Source organism: Carassius carassius, chromosome 48, assembly GCF_963082965.1.
Source record: "Carassius carassius chromosome 48, fCarCar2.1, whole genome shotgun sequence".
NCBI classification, from domain to species: domain Eukaryota; kingdom Metazoa; phylum Chordata; class Actinopteri; order Cypriniformes; family Cyprinidae; genus Carassius; species Carassius carassius.
Window position 1 is genome coordinate 4,679,551 of NC_081802.1, and position 17,334 is coordinate 4,696,884.

The 17,334-nt window shown below is 36.4% G+C and overlaps 1 protein-coding gene across 2 annotated transcripts in view; it reads right to left on the reverse strand.

Annotated features, from left to right (window-relative positions):
• Positions 1–3,061: 3,061 nt before the first annotated feature.
• LOC132131979 (stabilin-1-like) overlaps positions 3,062–17,334 on the reverse strand; it is a 32,517-nt gene continuing 18,244 nt past the window's right edge. For both annotated transcript variants that reach the window (XM_059544179.1, XM_059544178.1), the window contains exons 43-69: positions 16,256–16,329; positions 16,094–16,165; positions 15,865–15,984; positions 15,702–15,749; positions 15,534–15,614; positions 15,131–15,277; positions 14,273–14,404; positions 14,133–14,192; positions 13,864–14,040; positions 13,661–13,747; positions 12,349–12,495; positions 12,093–12,149; positions 11,686–11,872; positions 11,447–11,596; positions 10,003–10,107; positions 9,756–9,863; positions 6,373–6,566; positions 6,145–6,289; positions 5,926–6,059; positions 5,406–5,571; positions 5,196–5,302; positions 4,726–4,845; positions 4,442–4,591; positions 4,242–4,355; positions 3,721–3,867; positions 3,376–3,483; positions 3,062–3,290 (exon numbers count right to left, since the gene is read on the reverse strand). In XM_059544179.1, the coding sequence (XP_059400162.1) occupies positions 3,252–3,290; positions 3,376–3,483; positions 3,721–3,867; positions 4,242–4,355; positions 4,442–4,591; positions 4,726–4,845; positions 5,196–5,302; positions 5,406–5,571; positions 5,926–6,059; positions 6,145–6,289; positions 6,373–6,566; positions 9,756–9,863; positions 10,003–10,107; positions 11,447–11,596; positions 11,686–11,872; positions 12,093–12,149; positions 12,349–12,495; positions 13,661–13,747; positions 13,864–14,040; positions 14,133–14,192; positions 14,273–14,404; positions 15,131–15,277; positions 15,534–15,614; positions 15,702–15,749; positions 15,865–15,984; positions 16,094–16,165; positions 16,256–16,329 (3,176 nt within the window). In that variant the 3' untranslated portion in view covers positions 3,062–3,251. The remainder of the gene's footprint in view (positions 3,291–3,375; positions 3,484–3,720; positions 3,868–4,241; positions 4,356–4,441; positions 4,592–4,725; positions 4,846–5,195; positions 5,303–5,405; positions 5,572–5,925; positions 6,060–6,144; positions 6,290–6,372; positions 6,567–9,755; positions 9,864–10,002; positions 10,108–11,446; positions 11,597–11,685; positions 11,873–12,092; positions 12,150–12,348; positions 12,496–13,660; positions 13,748–13,863; positions 14,041–14,132; positions 14,193–14,272; positions 14,405–15,130; positions 15,278–15,533; positions 15,615–15,701; positions 15,750–15,864; positions 15,985–16,093; positions 16,166–16,255; positions 16,330–17,334) is intronic.

A 17,334-nucleotide genomic window follows, 5' to 3' on the forward strand; every position in this document is an offset into this window, starting at 1 on the left:
TCATGGAAGACTGCTGTTTCTTTGACGTTGCCATAGGCCTCTTGTTGGCCTGTATTTCCCTGCCTTTTCTGATCTGGGCATGTGAATTCGGAAAAATGCCAGTCTGGACAGATTAAAACAAAGCTGCAAGAATCAATAATTGAGGTTTACTGTACGGCCTTATTTTTTACATTAAGAAAAATAAAAAAAATTGGAATGATATGAGGAACGCTGTTTGGTGGCCCATCAAGTAATAATGCTTGGTCTCAATATCAAATGTGCATGTAACACATAATTACATATTTTATCCAGTTCCCTGAAACAATAAGTCAAAAATGCCCACCAAATTTTGGCAAATATTGATAATTAACTGAATTTGTTGGTGGGTAGATTTAATAAACAATGCTGCATATCAAATTTCAAACTGTATTTTGCAATCAGTCCCAGAGTTTTAGCATCATATTGGCACAAACAAATGGCCAAGCCCCAGCAAATCTTTTCGGTATTCTCAAAGTAAACCTTTCCTTGGGTGTACCAAAGCTTATGAAAATAAGTAATTCTGTTCAAGAGTTATAGCCAAAAAAGTAGCCATACCTGATAACGTATATGTAGTGTGATTCAATCTTCCTGCTCTGGTTTCATTACAATCTGGCAACCAGCTTTGAACAAACTGCATGATTTTCCCCCCAAACTGGTTAAGCACAAATTTGTTCTCTGCAGTTAATTGGTCAACTCAACACCCATCAACAAAAAGGACTCTGGATGAATCTGAACAGTAATGCAATAATAGGGTTAACTTTAGGGTTAGTGATATTTATTTCAATATTGTGTCCATAATCGATTAAGAGGACTCCTTAATCACTATGACCAAGCCACAAACTATCCTAAAATGGCTGTTACCAGCAATATGCTTCAGAATATAAACATTTTAGAAACATATGATGACAATTTGCTTTTAAAAAGGTATCACCTTGGAGGTTACCCCAACTCCAAACTTTTCTTTTTATTATATCCTTGTTTTCATTAACCAGCTGGGCAAGAAGTAACAGCTGTTCTTGTCTCCAGTTTGGTTTTCTTTTACGTTTGCTTGCCTTACTATGGGCCATGATTATTCTACTCTTGTCAATTAAAAGGCTGTTCATATGCATATTCACAAATTCTGAGAAGCACACATGTAAGAGGCTGACAATTAGCTGAGCATTGTTTAATTAGTGACACGTAGCCTGCATTTTAAAGTCTTTATTTGAATGTGGCGATTAGCAGTTTTATTTTTAAACCTTTATTTGAATATGACAACATAATATTGTGTTCTTCAATATTTCTATGAATAAATCTCTAGCAGAGACTAACAGCCAGTCACTGTTTGCATAGTTGCATAGCATCATCCATTGCAATGAGGTCAACCCCGCCCCTCTTCTTAGCTTTAGACTTCTCTATATTCCTTAGTAAGTTTGCTTCGGCAGCTTTGTGAACAAGTTTTAAGAGAAAACTCTTAGCTAAATCTTTTACTGCCATTAAGGAGAACACTTAGTGGTAAGATAAAATGTTTCGTGAATACAGGGCTAGATTGCTGAATTATTGAAAGGACAGCAACTTCTCTTTGGAGCAGACGTATGCCTTTCGGTGTTTCGAAGGCCTTAGGGATGTCTGGCCTGGGCATGTGGTTTTGGTGGATGGCCAATTTCTGCCACATTCATGGAAACTGAAGGCGAATGTAATAATAACAGTAAGACACTGTAAAAACAAATGTAATTTATCTATTTATCGTGTAATTTGCATGATGTTTTTAAAAACACTGGTCAAAGACGCATTTTGATTTATCTCGTCCAAAGTAAGCAAATTCTTCTTCAACACCTGACCCCCTCCCCACATTCACTTCAAAGTTTTTTATCTCTTAAAGAGAAGCACCACACGCCATCTTGTCTACGTTGTAGTCTCCTACTTTCGTAAATTTCAAAGCAAACACAATGAAAGGTGTGACATGACATTTGTGTGTGATCCCGAAAGCCTCTCTTTTAGAGTGGGGATGGGGGTCATGCTTTGTTGGGAACGAGCGCGATGAAAATGGGGGATGGGAGATGAGTGGAACTGGAAAGATGGTGGAGGAAAGCCCAGCTGTGAATTCACTGCAGTCCTCATTAGCCCTGGGTCCTAAAGTCCCCAGTCTAATTACCAAATCTCTCAAATTAACAGAAAATGTACCCAAAAACTGTTTTTACAGTCTTAAATCGCCACAATCCATTTTAAGAACTTTATGAAGCTGTTCTGTTCTATCAAAAAGCTTCCTGTATGAGGCCTTAAACGCTCACCATCAATGATCGATGGACTAAATTACTACTACGGTATTTGCAAGGCAGCAGTGCATTTACATTAATCAAACATATCATCCCCACAATTAATCAACCTCTAGATCTTCTCTATGACTTTAATGATGAATTCAGCTTGAGCTGCTTAACATACAGTACACATTTCTGTAAGTATTTCCATTGTAGTTTGTTTATCTGTTTCAGTTTTTTTGTAACTTATACTTAAAAGAGAAAAATGAATACTAACGTTTTAAAAAGTGTTTGGAATTCAAAATCAAATTGTCTTTCAAGCGTCTGTCAAACGTGTAAATGTAATTTTAATTTACGCAGAGCTAGAGCCTTGAATGTGCGCCTACCTTAGTTAAAACATGAAGAAAAAAATTAATTTGAGCAGAAAATATTTTTCATAAAAAGACCTGAAATTCCACACTAAACTCAATTTGTTGACTCATTTTTCTTATTTGACCGGCTTTGCCTTTTCCAGTCCATAGTAATTCAAAATCAACAATGTTGTTTTCCTGTCAAGTACTATGAACAGGTGTTTCCTCAGGGGAATTTCACATGTCTCCCTCTTGCCTTAAGCTTCAGTCGTCTTTAATATCAAATAAGACAAACATACCCTTCTATTATTTCGACAAGACCTTTGGGATTATGCATTGCAGCTGGAGACATTAATTAGACCCCAGGTTCTAGTCCCTGGACAGCAGATTTCCTTTCGGATTGGCCAAAAAGAAAACACTTTCGAAAACAACAGGTAAACTAACAAATGCATCCAATGTTTTTAAGGATATGTTTTTATTGAACTGAAGGCACCATGGTAGGCTGATGTTGACATAATTAGGGCATTAAAGTCTTTTATTTTTAGGTTTAACCATATTCAAATGTGTTGAGGCCACCTCCTCCAGCCAGGCTCTCCAGCTGATTGCAGGTAATGAAAGGAAGAGGAGTTTGGTACTGCTGTCTGTGCTAGTCCATGAGGTTGGATGTGTCTGTAGCAGCTGAATCCTGAAATAAAGAAATATCAGTTAGGAAAACTGTACGTAGAAATGCATGTAGTTAAAATTACAATCACACAGAAGGACGTTTTTACCCCAAATGGCTCTGCAAACGCCCTGTAGCCGCTGTATAAAGGGTTTGGGATGGATACTAAAGCAGGGTTTCCACCACCTTTTGTGGAAGCACCATCTTCATCATCATTCTGTTCAATGAGGCAATAGACATTACATTGATTAATCTTTGAAAGTGGATTTATATGCATCATAAATTAAATGTTATTTAGGTTTCTGGGTTTGTAATATAAAGTTGCATTATAAAGACGATACAGACTTTGGAACTGGAAAACTAAGGTTTTGTGATAGATAGATAGATAGATAGATAGATAGATAGATTCTTTGTTTAGTCAACAAATATCTGAAGCTCCATTACGTGAACATACCTTAAAATACTGGAAACGAAAGGCGTCGTTCTTGTGCTTGAGGACATAGTATGCGAGCCCTGCGACAATGCCAACAATTGCGAAGACAATCAGCACAGTGGTGACTGCGACACCGCTGGACTGCGAGATTGGAAGAATTGGCGGCACCTAAAAGTCAGAGAACACCATTGATGACTTAAAAATTGTAGGTCCAGATTTTGGCAAAGCGTGGCTGTCTACTGCTTCTGTTTTGAAAAGACTGGATCGGACATTCATGTTAGTCAAACAGGATGTTGACTTGCTTTATCTAGTCCAGTGAGTCATAGTTGTCGTCTTTGTCTAATGGTGAGCAAAAATTCTTTTCAATATAGTCACTGCTCAACAGAAGGCATGGGAGTGTGCTTTCTATCTGAAAACTGCTGCTATGTAATTCATTGGTGTTAATGCAATTCCCCATGAAATTTTCTAGTAAATTCTGCCTGTACATCCATGAGTGGTTCTTCAATATTCTTCATTGTACTACTACAAAAGCAGCCACTTACTGGAAGAGGTGGAGCTCTGAAAGGCCCATCAATGACGTGGATCAGACCATTGATTGCTGGAATGTTCCAGGCCAATATTACCTTCTTATTCACCAGTTTTTGGGGTTGAGAGTCCTGTGAAACCAATAAAATAGACAGTTTGCTTGACAATGTACAAGAAATGTGGCCTGAGCGGTGTGAAGCTGCTGGGGTTTGCTTACCTCAGCCTGACCGGTGGAATTGGATGGAATCGTCACAACTAGATTAGACCCAAGACGGGACAGGATTACAGTGTTGTGCTTCAGGTCTTCAAAGTAGTGCAGACTATTGATGCTGGATATATGATACAGCAAATCCCTCCATGATAAGGTCTGATAAAGGAAATAAACTGCAAACTCAAGGCCAGCAGAGAAAGAGTGTGTCCAACTGGTTCCTACTCTCTTTGTTAGTTTTCTTCCTCTAAATGTTTATATGAGAATTCATTTTGGCTTGTATTGATAATCACCTTGTTTGCAGAGAAACCGTCGTTATGAGGTACAAAAAGTGTGATGTTTAATGATTTGTCGGACAGGGACTTCAGCAGGTTCTTGCCCTCCTCGCCATCTTCTGCATACTTAAGTAAAGTCTGTGGGAGGAAACCAACAGGAAATGCATGACTCCATTTTTATGAAATTACATGGATGTTCCTCTTTTAAACATTACTTTTTGTGAAATTATATAAAAACATCAATTTATATTGATTTCACTTTAGTTGATTTTCATTGCTTTGTTTTTTCTTCCTTTCTTTAATTCGATTAAAACAAAAAATGTTTTTGGGAATATGTTGTAATTGTTCATTTTAACTTTTTTCCTGTCTCCTCTCTTTCCATCCGGTTAGTTTTTTGCCTTTAACTACAAATCCAGTTCCTTGATGTCAACATCCTGCAAGGAAGTGGCATTATTTTTGGAGGGAAACAACAGGACATGGCTACTCACTGTGTAAAACACAGAAAAGTTGAAAGTGGTGGCAACAACTGAGGCCAGGTCTCCATTACAGAATTCCCCGCTTCCAACGTATCCAGGTTTACATTCACAAGATACCTCTGTGTAAGAGAAAAATGGCATTTTTACAACAAGGCTGTTCAGGTACAGTAAAATTTTGAATTCAATTTCAACTCATATTTCAATTTCAATTTCAAGTCATACCATTAATCCGATAGCAGTATGCATCATATGACCAACTGGCATTGACTGGCTCTTTGTACAGCACAATACCAACATGATTATCGCCGCATTTAGCTGAAGGAAACCGGATCGGATAGCCAGCTTTCTTACCGTCCATCCATCCTGCCACACATAGATGCATTCCCAACTGGAACAATAAAAAAGCTTTATTTTATAATGTAAATTAACCAAACCTCTTACTCCAGTCTTCGGTGTCACATGATCCTTTAGAAATCATTCTTATATGCTGATTTGCTGCTCAAGAAAAAAGTATTTTATTAATTTTGATTTTTCTGTGGGTATTGTGATAATATTTTTTAGGATTCTTTGATGAACAAAGTTGGGGGGAAAAAAGCTTTGTTTAATTTTTCAAACTGGATTTATACTAGAAAAACTGACTAGTGAAAAATCAACGTAAGATATAATTATTTTTGTTTTTTTTTGTGAATTTATTCTGTGTAAATACAAGATGTGAGCAGCTAAAGCAGAGCTCAAAAGTCACCTGTTGGGCGTCAGAGAGCTGCTTGTATGAAGCAAGAGTGGCTCCCTCGGCCTCGCAAGCTTCCTGTGCTTGGCTGAAGTTCAATTTATACTTCCCCTCAGATGAGCGCAGATGGAAAACACCTGCCGTTTTTACTGACACATATAAAAAAAAAAAGCCTTTATGTTTGAGTACTCAAAATATTATGTTGCTGTCAATTCAATCATTGTGAAGTCGTACTGTGGAAATGAAGGTCTTTGCATGTGGCTTTGGGGTCGCAGCCGCCGTTGTCCTCCAGGCAGCGGTCAACAGGGGGCACCACTTTCTCCAAACACTGGATTCCGTTTCCCACATATCCCTCGAGACATTCACAGCGCCTCTCATTCTGCCACAAGGTAAATGCAACACATTTGGTTCATCCAAAACTCTTGTCAGATTACAAAGACAAAAAACAGAAGTTCCACATACAGGTCCAGTGAAAATGCATTCTGCAAAATCGCTGCAGCCACCATTCGCCTCCTCTACACATCGGTTGATGGGCGAGCAGACATGTCCATCTCCAGAGTATCCCGTCTGACAGGAACAGGTAACATTGACACCAGTCTGCGAACAGTCTGCTGCCTCATGGCAGCCTCCGTTATATTCACTGCAAAGATCCGGAGCTAGAAAAACAGACATTTCATAATCAAAATTTATTTTATCCATTTAAAGCATTCATAATAAGACTATTCTGAATTATTATGGATTTTTGTATTTAGAATTTTTGTCATGTTTTAATGACAAACATCTAAGAATTCTTGAATCAAGATACATTTACCTGCAAAGGAAAATAGACTTCAATTTGATAATTATTTCTGAAAAAAGACTTAATATCTTAAAGGAGATTCTGGTGCTCTTCAGTCATTTTTCAAAAATTCGAATTCGTTAACCTTTTTAGTGTTTTTTTTTTTAAGGAATTTCTACTTCAATGAAATTGTACAAAACTTGGTAAAAAATTGAAATAATTTTTTGAAAACTGAAAAGGTTCTGATGATGGTCCTGAAAATGGTCTCACTGGAAATGAATGGAAGGGAATTTCATCTGGTGGAAACATTTGGTACTGCGCCCAAACAAAATCTTTCTGAAAGCTTTTTTTTTTTTATATCAACCTCAAATTTGGAACACAACTTGTTTAGATTTATGGCTTTGAGTTTCTTGCTGTAGTAGAGTTAAACATATTTTGGAAAATGTATTTTTTATATTAAAATTTAAGATCTTATTTTTTGACATTTATTCATAACAATATACATTAACGTCTATAACTTGTTTAAATTAAAAAAAAAAATTCACAGCAGCAATAATTTGCTAAGTGTCATATTTACAAAGAGACTACACTTAACTGTGCTCCGAAGCATTAAAGATTTATGACAGTTTAAAGGTGCCATGTGTAAAAATTGAGGTAAAAATATCCAAAAAATTACCTACATGCATCAAAAGAATGAGAAGAAATAAGGGCGATGATGTCATTAAAAAAATGTCAAATTATAGTGCAGCAGAGATATCAATCTTAATTAGCATTAGCATTACTAGCCACGGCCCGACAGGTGTCGTAATACCAGTTTCGGCCATGGGAGGCGGTATGCGGGCAACATAACCACCAGCCAACCTGCAATACACGAATAACTCGCACGGCTTGTGGGCGTACTTGAACCTGATGTCAATCGTGTGGAAAGTACAGCCCACCCACTACTTCATTTCAGTTCAGGGAAGAGAGCGGAAGGATGGCTGAAGCCCTTGGCAAGAGACCCCTACCACCACCACCCGCTACAGGGAAAAAACCGCGCTCGGAATCACAAATCAAATCCGATAAGAAAAGGAGCCGAACCAGAGTAAACATCAGCACTGCTTTCCATCACTGGAGACAACTGATGGACTTGAAAGAAATGAGGTTCGACTCCGAACTTGCAACATTTCTTTTGGATTGGTAAGTAAGATGCTGTTAGTATTTCGCTAGAAGTTTGTTTTATATGTTTGTGTATTTTTTTCGGAAAGTTATAACATAGAAATGTATCGAAGGCTGTTCGATAAACGTGCTAATGTTACCGTAGCTGCGTTTGTTACTATAGTAGAGATGATCGGTTCACGTGCGCTAGGGATCTGCTGTATAACATTTACAAGTGCCAAAACGGTATTGTTTGAATTACTTAATGAAATGGACAGAATCTGATATTTTTTTATATCATAACTATCCTGCTCTGTCTAGTCTGTTGGTCTCCGTGTCCTCTTTGCTTCGTGGTTTTTCTGTGCGTGAGAAAATTGATGTGTGGCGTGAAAGCATGTGAAAAGAGTCAATTGCGTGTGTCTCACGGTGAATGCTTGAGAGTTGGCAGCTCTGGTTACGTTGGTTGGCGCTAGCTTGGTCAACATCAGCTGTCTGATGTTGACCAATGATGTTGACAGAATGCTGTCTGTCAAATTAATTTAATTCAAATAATGTGTATATACAACTCAATGTAATATGAACAAAACGAATATGAACATATTCACTGGTAAAGGTGAAGGGGAGTAGCTTGAAGATGTCATGTTTCAAAATCACTTGACATCACCCAACGTTCCTCTGGAGGCAAAACGTCCTCTTATAGCAGCGGTTCTCATTTCCAGTCCTCGCGCCCCACTGCTCTGCATATTTTGCACGTTTCTCTTTGTTAACACACCTGATTCAGATAATCAGCTCGTTAGAAATGAACTCCGTGCATGAACTGTGTGCCAATTGTTCATTGCTCCCTACTCCCTGAGCAGGGGAAATCTGTTGAAGTTTACCTCACATTGAAACATTCATTCACTGATTTATGCTGCGCAGCGTCTTTAAACATGGACAACTGTGACATCATATACCTCTGTAAATCAATACAATTTAAATTCACGTCTTGCACACTTCAATGCACTTTGATTGGAACATATAGCTACGTTCGCTTCGAACTGGAATCATGGCTGAATATCCTGTGATGTCCACTTCGCAGGGCACTTATGTTCGAATAGAACAAATGTCTGAAGCGCTAAGAGAAACGTTCAAAATGTGCAGAGCAGTGGGGCGCGAGGTCTGCAATTGAGAACCGCTGTCTTATAGGCTTCAGCTATGCTCTAGTGTTGTTGTAAAGGTAGGGGCGGAGCATAGAGACTATGCCGTTTCTCGTTTGTTACTCTAGAGTAGACCAATTCACTTTATTGAGGCATACTGCCCCCATCTGGTATGGAATGTGGAGTATGACTTGATTTTTTTGCCAGACATGACATATGGCACCTTTAAGATGGAAATTGAATTTTCAGATCTAGTACCATAGAATTGCATCAAAGTAAAATATAGTACATTCATTTTATTGAATTTTTTTTGACCGCCACACAAGGAAAAGTCAAAACAAGAAAATCCATCTTTCAGTCAGTTGAAAAAATGAAACAAAAAAAGATTATATCTCTAACCCCACTGACATATGAATTTAAGCATTACATTTTTCAGAAAACAAGTCATTTTGCTTCTCAAGTAAATACATCTCTAAATATTTTTTTGATATTTGTAATGAAAAACAAGATGAAAATACTAAGAAAATAATTTTTTGCAGTGCATTATGTAAAACGGATTCAACAACATGGATAACATGCCATTAGGTTCCATGACATAAGCTGTTAAATATACAGTATGTTGGAGCCAAGGCCACTAGTTTCAGATCTCAAGCAGTTCTCAAGTGAACATCTTGAGTTCGAACCAGAGCTCTCTCTTCTTTTATATGAATAAAAGTAACAATAGGCCATTTGAATCCTGGACAAACACCTTACAATCAGTAAGTCTAATACAATAGATGTGATTCATAACCCACCTGTGCAGTTGATGCCATTTCCTCCATAGGGCGGCACACACTCGCACTGGTTTGCAGGGAGGCAAACTGCATTGATATCACATGCAGGAGAGCAGATCGGCTTGACTTCTGTTAAATAACAGGCAAAGGGAGTGTTTTCACAGTTGAAAAAGGCGAAAATATTTTCTATGGCTTTCTACAACACTACACATATCTTTGACCGATCCAGTACATTTGATAGAGTTTTCCATGTGAAGCTTGCTCTTACCGATTTTGGATTCGCAGTATTTACCCGTCCACCCCTCTTGACAGAAACAGCTGCCATCACTGTCCTGGCCGCTGTCACACGTGCCTTTGCTGGTGCAGTTACATGCTGTAAGAAAAGATGGATAAACTGTTCATTATAGTCAGCACAATGTTGAACAGAACTAATACAATAACATTTCAAGCAAAACATTAATACTGATCAGACAATAAATGAAATGTCATTTTAGTCTTCCATCTTCCAGTGCCTGGTTGAATGAGAAAATGTACTGCCCATACATATTTATATTTTATATAGATTTGTTTCTTTATTATTTATTGATAAAATGTTTTTTTTTTTACACTGCAAACATTTTCTTATTTCATCTACGAGTATTTTGCTACATCTAAACATCCTTTAAACATTACAAACTGCTTTCAGTGCATGTATCTTAAAGTTATCTTTCTTAAAATTTTGCGCTTTTTTTTTAATCCTCTGGTTTTGCTTGTGCGGTGGTCAAAAATGACATTCTTTTCAGTGAATTTTCAATCAAATAAAAACACAATATTTTATTTGATAATGTTTTTATTTTTAATATGTTGTATTTTGGGGGAATTTTATGGTTAAAAAAAAATTATGTGGAATAATTATGATCCATTCATTAACAATTAACCATTTTTTAGCATAAATCTGAAAATTAATTTCCAATTTAAACTGTTGTAAATCTTGAAGCACACTTAAGTTTGGTCTCTTTCTAAAGAAGCCACTTGGCAGGTTATTGAAAAGTGAAAACCACAAAAATGTTTAAAGATTCTATTATGAAAAATGCACAAAATAATATTTTTAAATTAGATATGAAATATATATTTTCCAAAACGTATTTAACTCTAAAACTGAATGAATCTACTGTAAACAAGTAGTGTTCGAAATTTGAAGTTATCTAAAAAAAAATAGCTTTCAGTAAGATATTTGTTTGAGTGCAGTACCAAAAGTGGCCACAAGATAAAATTCACTTCTCATTAATTTCAATGTGGCCATTTTTAAAGTGCCTTTACCAAGTTTCATATCTATCTGATGAAGTAAAAAATTCTAAAAACCAAATTGTTACATTTTTCAGTCAAAAATGGCTGAACAGCCCCAGATGGTTAAAGCATAAACCTCAATAAATTTTGTTAGAATAATGTAAAAGCTCAGAAGAAGTGCCAACTATTCACAAATGATCAAAATTGCCTAAATTTAAATCCTGTTTTATATCGCAGTCAAAATAGTACCAACCAGTATCTCGATTTTGTCTACTTCCTATGCTAATTTCTACTGCCAATTTTGTTCATTTTGAACCTGCTTCCTTTATTTGAGTAGTGCTCTATTTGGATTATTATTCCTACAGTTGCGTTGACTGATTTGCGTGTTCACTTCGTCTTCACCAACACCCGTGGATAAGGAATTGGACTGTTTAGAAACGGGTTACCTGTGCAGTTCGGCCCAAAGTGATTGCTTTCACACAGTTCACAGGCTGTGCCTCTAAAACCCTCGTGACATTTACACGTCCCTGTGCCGGTGTGGTCGTCATCGCAGTCTCCATGTTCTCCACAGGGCGCCTCGAGTCCACCAGGACACACTAAACCACAAACAGTGTAATACCTGTTGGCTGCATCGTTTCATGTAACGTTCAAGCAACCTCTTGCTTTTTGTGTGTTAAATTCTCACCTTGACAGTCTCTTCCAAAGTGGTTTTTACAGCACTTAACAGACCACGTCATTCTCGTGCAAATCCGATTACAGCCAAGCCAATCTCTGTATGAGTTGTATCCATAACCATACGAGTACAACCCATAATAACTGGGCCGTCTGTACATGTAAGGTGAATATGGCCGTCTACATATGCTAGTTCTGTTCTGTAAAAAAGAAATCAGTCTGGATCAAGGCATGCTATGTTTGTATAAGCATGTGAAGCAACATAAATACGTTTCGTTAATGCAACAGAAAAAAGTAAAAGTGTTAACTGCTTTTTAATCCTACAGAACCAACCAACCAAACAAGAAACACATGAGAAACAGTGAATAAAGTGCCGGCTACTAAAGTTTTGTTAATGAACGGAACCACAACTGCACTCACTGTGTCCTCTGACCCGAGGGGACAACGGGGCAGCAAACTGCAGGAGCCACAGAGTCCCTAATGACAAACAACAGTAGAACAACATTAGGACAGCTCATTTGTTTTAATCTTAAAATCACTTTGAAACAAGTTTGTTGCACCAGTAGTGGAACTAAACTGAACTGACGAATAACTGGACGATCTCTGAGTATTATTTCGTTATGTTATTTTATCTCTTAGAGCATTAACATTATCTTAGTCTCAAAGTTTTTTTTACCTTAATCTCTATGCTTTTGAAGTCGTCGCAGCGAGCGCCAATGCTCGGCGGCTCCAGAAGCTGATCAATCCCATGAGCGATTCCTGAATTAAACAACATGTTCCGCGCTGTGATTCTGCCATTGTTTCCATTGATTAAGATGTCACCCTGAAAATCAGTCAATAAGAGGTGAGCAATTTTGCAATCAAACGTCTTCAATGTACATCACTAAAACACCAATGAATAAAACAATGCAAATGAAAAAAATATTTATTAATATTTATACATTTTCAAATATGATAAATATTGGGGGGGGAAAAAACTTTTAACTTTTTCACTTTTAAAAACACAAAGATAATATAAAAAACAAAACATAGAGACAACATCTGGAAATATTTAAATATTAAAATAAACATTTGTTTTACCACAAATATTCATTCAGGAGAATAAATGTTGAGAAAAAAGTGCATTACTAATAACACTTTACTTAAGGCCTTTATATATATAAAGCATTATTTAAAAAAATGTATTAATTATGCTTTGTAATGCATGATATGTGTCTTAAGTTGCTGGGGTATATTTTTAGCAATAGAATAAAAAAACATTGTATGGGTCAAAATTATCGATTTTTCTTTTATGCCAAAAATCAGTAGGATATCAAGTAAAGATCATGTTCCATGAAGATATTTTGTAAATTTCCTACTGTAAATATATTAAAACTTAATTTTGGATTAGTAACATTCATTTCTAAGAACTTCATTTGGACAACTTTAAAGGCGATTTTCTCAGTATTTAGATTTTTTTTGCACCCTCAGATTCCATAATTTTCAAATAGCAGTATCTCGGCCAAATATTGTCTGATCCTAACAAACCATACATCAATGGAAAGATTATTTATTTTGCTTTCAGAAGATGAATTAATCTCAATTTCAAAAAATGTATACTTAAGACTGGTTTTGTGGTCCTGGGTCACATATGGTCTCACAAATAATTGTAACCACAGTTATAATACATGATAAGACTTGTGTATACATTGAACATAACTTTAGAAAGTATATGATGCATTAAAACAGAGATGTAACAAGTAATCTAAAACTATAAATATTATAGTGCATTTTAACTTTGGTTACAAGATGTAATGCATTACAACACACATTATGAATACCTTTATAATGCATCACACATACACATAAGTGTTAATATTTTTTTCTATAATTAAATAAAAAAATCTATATAGACATCAATATAAAAAACAATGAATAAATCATTAACATTTCACAGGCAAGAAGTTCATAAGGAACTGTAGCTCATTATTCTTCATCAAAATACTTACAATTAAATCTTTGTTGCAACTGAAGGTGAGCTCTGATCCAAACAATGTTTCCATTTTTTTCTCAGCAGTAAGAGCAACAGCAACTACCTGGAAAAATACCAAACCATTTTGTGACCCTTAGTGATGCTATTAGATGGTAACTTTGATATATAACTTCGTTGATTTCAGTTAAATGATTTTCATTTAATTAATGAGTCTCGTACCCTCTGGTCGCGGACTATGTGAGCTTTGAGGTAGGCTTGTAGCTTATCACGATGGTCTTCGCTGTACAGCCATTTCTTTCTGTCCTCAGGGAGTTTGTTAAAAACGTCATCCGTTGGCCAGAACATGGTGAATGGATAAAAGGGTTGATGCTGCACCACATGCATCAATTCTGCATCCTGTTTAGATGAAGAAAACAGCGTTTTTGGAAGATGTCTGAAAGAAAAATGCATATGATCCGAAAATGCTGAAAGTACAGCATAAATATTACCTGTAGGAGCTTGCTGAAGATTTTGAAGCCATATTGTTCAGCAGCTGCGGTAATGTTCAACTGCAACATAGAGTTTTACTTTGTGGAATGACATTTTTATGACTTTTTTGAACTTGATTACCATTGGTTGAGTTACATACATCAGTGGTGACATCTGCCTTGCCCGTTAGATCGTATGTAAACAGGACCTTGTCTATGATATGTATGACTCCATCGGAGCACTCAACATCACTGGTGATGATCTTTGTATTGCCATTGATGTACACAACACCCTAAAAGACAAAAGCAGACACTTCAGATCAAGGTCATTGATCTATATTTGATCTGCAAGGGCAGTTTTTAGAAGTATCTACAGTATATAAATTGTAAATGGATCTGTGTTGTCTTTTATATGTCAAATTATTATATTTCTTCAATTAATCAGCCAGAATACTATAGGCTATATACCTATATATCATAGGTTACCAATAACATTTATATCAACATCAATAACAGCCATCTTCACCTTGCAAATATGGCACAGAAGCTGCATCTGGCATTTTACAGTATGTTTAATGATGTTTTATTCTTTTCTAATTTGGAATAATTGTGTTTTTTGTTCATTTTGGTGGCATTTTTGCCCTAAGCCATCGCTAAAGGGATAGTTCACCCAAAAATACAATTTTGTCATCATTTCCTCACCCTCTAGTTATTCCAAAACCATATGAGTTTCTTTCTTCTGCTGAACGCAAAAGAATATATTCTGAAGATTGTTGGTAACAGTAGCCATTGACTTCCATAATATCTTTTCCATAATGTGCAGGTCAAAGGCTACTGTCAACTCTTTGATTACCAACATTCTTTCAAGCTCAATAAATAAAAGAAACTGAAGTTTGGTACAACTTGAGGTTGAATAAATGATAACAGAATTTTCATTTTCAGGTTCAATTTCTGACTCTGGTTCAGATAAATATACAACATTGAAAATATAAAATGTGTTTGAAATGTCAAGGACTCACATCTCTAACACTGAAGCGTAATTTATATCCACTACTGGTGACCACTTCTTTAACAGATTTGAGGTTTGATTCGCGCAGTTCTTCACAACTGACAATGTGGTACCGCAGCAGGTCTGAACTGCGACTTGTATTTGTCCACATTTCAACCTGCATAGTCATGACAAGAAATTATACGTCAATAGAAAAAGTCATGAAATCAACATGAAATTCCTTTCTGATTTGTGCAAATGTACACAATTCAATTGTTTATGACATCAGAAAAAGAGAAAACTGCTTTGGCAAACTTGCAAACATTAGACACAACTTTTTATTTTTTATATATTGCCTACTTTCAACAATCCAATCAACACTGATATAATATTTATAATGTTAAAATACTTTTGTGTGATTCAGTGCAGCATACCGAAACATTTGCCACATAATCAGCATGAGGAACAAATACAGTGAAAGGGCCTTGACTGTACAGATCTCGGAGTATTGTTACCTATAACATACACATTTTTCTTGTTAATATATTTCGAATATATCCCGAAATGTGCACATTCTCTCACTAATTTAAATTAACACTTACACCAATATTTCTTCTCATCCATGCTGCCTCAGGCATACGAAGAATCTCCTGCATGAACAATTATAAGATTCATTTGAAAAGTAATTGTTGTTAAATGTGGTTGTTTCTAATGTTTTTTCAATCACTATTAAGAAACCTAAAATCAATCTTAAATGATACTAACTCTACTAACTGTCCCTGCACACTTAAAACCATCTCCTTTGTAGCCGAAATAGCATGTGCAATTACGTTCCCCATCCCCAAGGTATCGGCAAACAGCATTAACACTGCAGCCACCATTATCCTGTAATAAAATAAAATAAAATAAACATATTTTGCACACAAAAATACCTTATATCAGATGATGATTTAATACAATTATTTGCCATAAAATTGTTTGTGATTTCTGTTACCTTCCGACAAGGATTAACTGCCAGACATCTATGACCTTGAGAAATAAAACCAGGCTTGCATGCACATGCAACCTGGAACAAATGTAATGTTCAACATCTTAATGTTTATTTCATAACGTTAACATTTGCTGTTAAGCATGAACTAAAATAAGTGACACAAACCCTGTTTGGTCCAGTTTTCATACATAAAGCATTTTTGTCACATCCTCCATTGTCCACTAAACAGGCATCCATTTCTGTAGTGTAAACACAATTATATAACTTTAATGCATACAGACAATAAAAAAAAAATTATAATTGAGCGCAGTACATATCCCTGAGGCACACCCTAAGCAATTTTCATATAGCACAAAAAAAATCATAATCAAGGCTGATTATAATAATAAACTAACATCAAAGAAACCATAGACAGCAGACTAAGACCAGCTGCATAACACCACAAGGGATGAATTAAGATTTTCAATGCTCTACCTGGTCCAAAATGCAGCAGCTAGAGTTCTTACCAGAACCAGGAAGTATGACCATATTAGCCCGATTCTGTCAACACTGCACTGGCTCCCTATCTTGCTAATTACTTATAAAGCCCTAAAAAGTTTATCATCTCTGTACTTGAGCGAGCTCTTATCGCATTATTGTTCTTCACTTCCACTTTGATTTCAAAACTCTGGACATGTGATAATACCTAGAATATCAAAAATCAACTGCCGGCAGCAGATCCTTTTCCATTTTAGTGCCCAATCTCTAGAACAATCTACCTAGCATTGTTCGGGAGGCAGACACACTCTGTCAGTTTAAATCTAGATTAAAGACCCATCTCTTTAACCTGGCATACACAAAATATACTATCAGATTTCTATAATTCAAATCCGTTAAAGGATTGTCAGGCTGCATTAATTAGGTCAACCGCAACCAGGAACACTTCCCATAACACCCGATGTACTCATTACATTGTAAGAAGAATGGCATCTACACTAATATTAGTCTCTTTCAACGTAGCCAACCAGATCCAGTCCATATCCAGACCAGATGGTGGATCAGCGCCTAGAGACGACCTCTACACCCCTGAATGTCAGCGGAGATCATGTCAACTAGATGAACCCTAGAGGAAGATCCCTGTGCATACCTCATCGGCCATCGGCTCAAGACCACAAGAACCAGACGACTCCCCTTTTCAATCTGAGGTGTATTGCATCAATGGAATTAAACCATACAATACTGGCTTCGTCTGGCCAGAAGAGAAC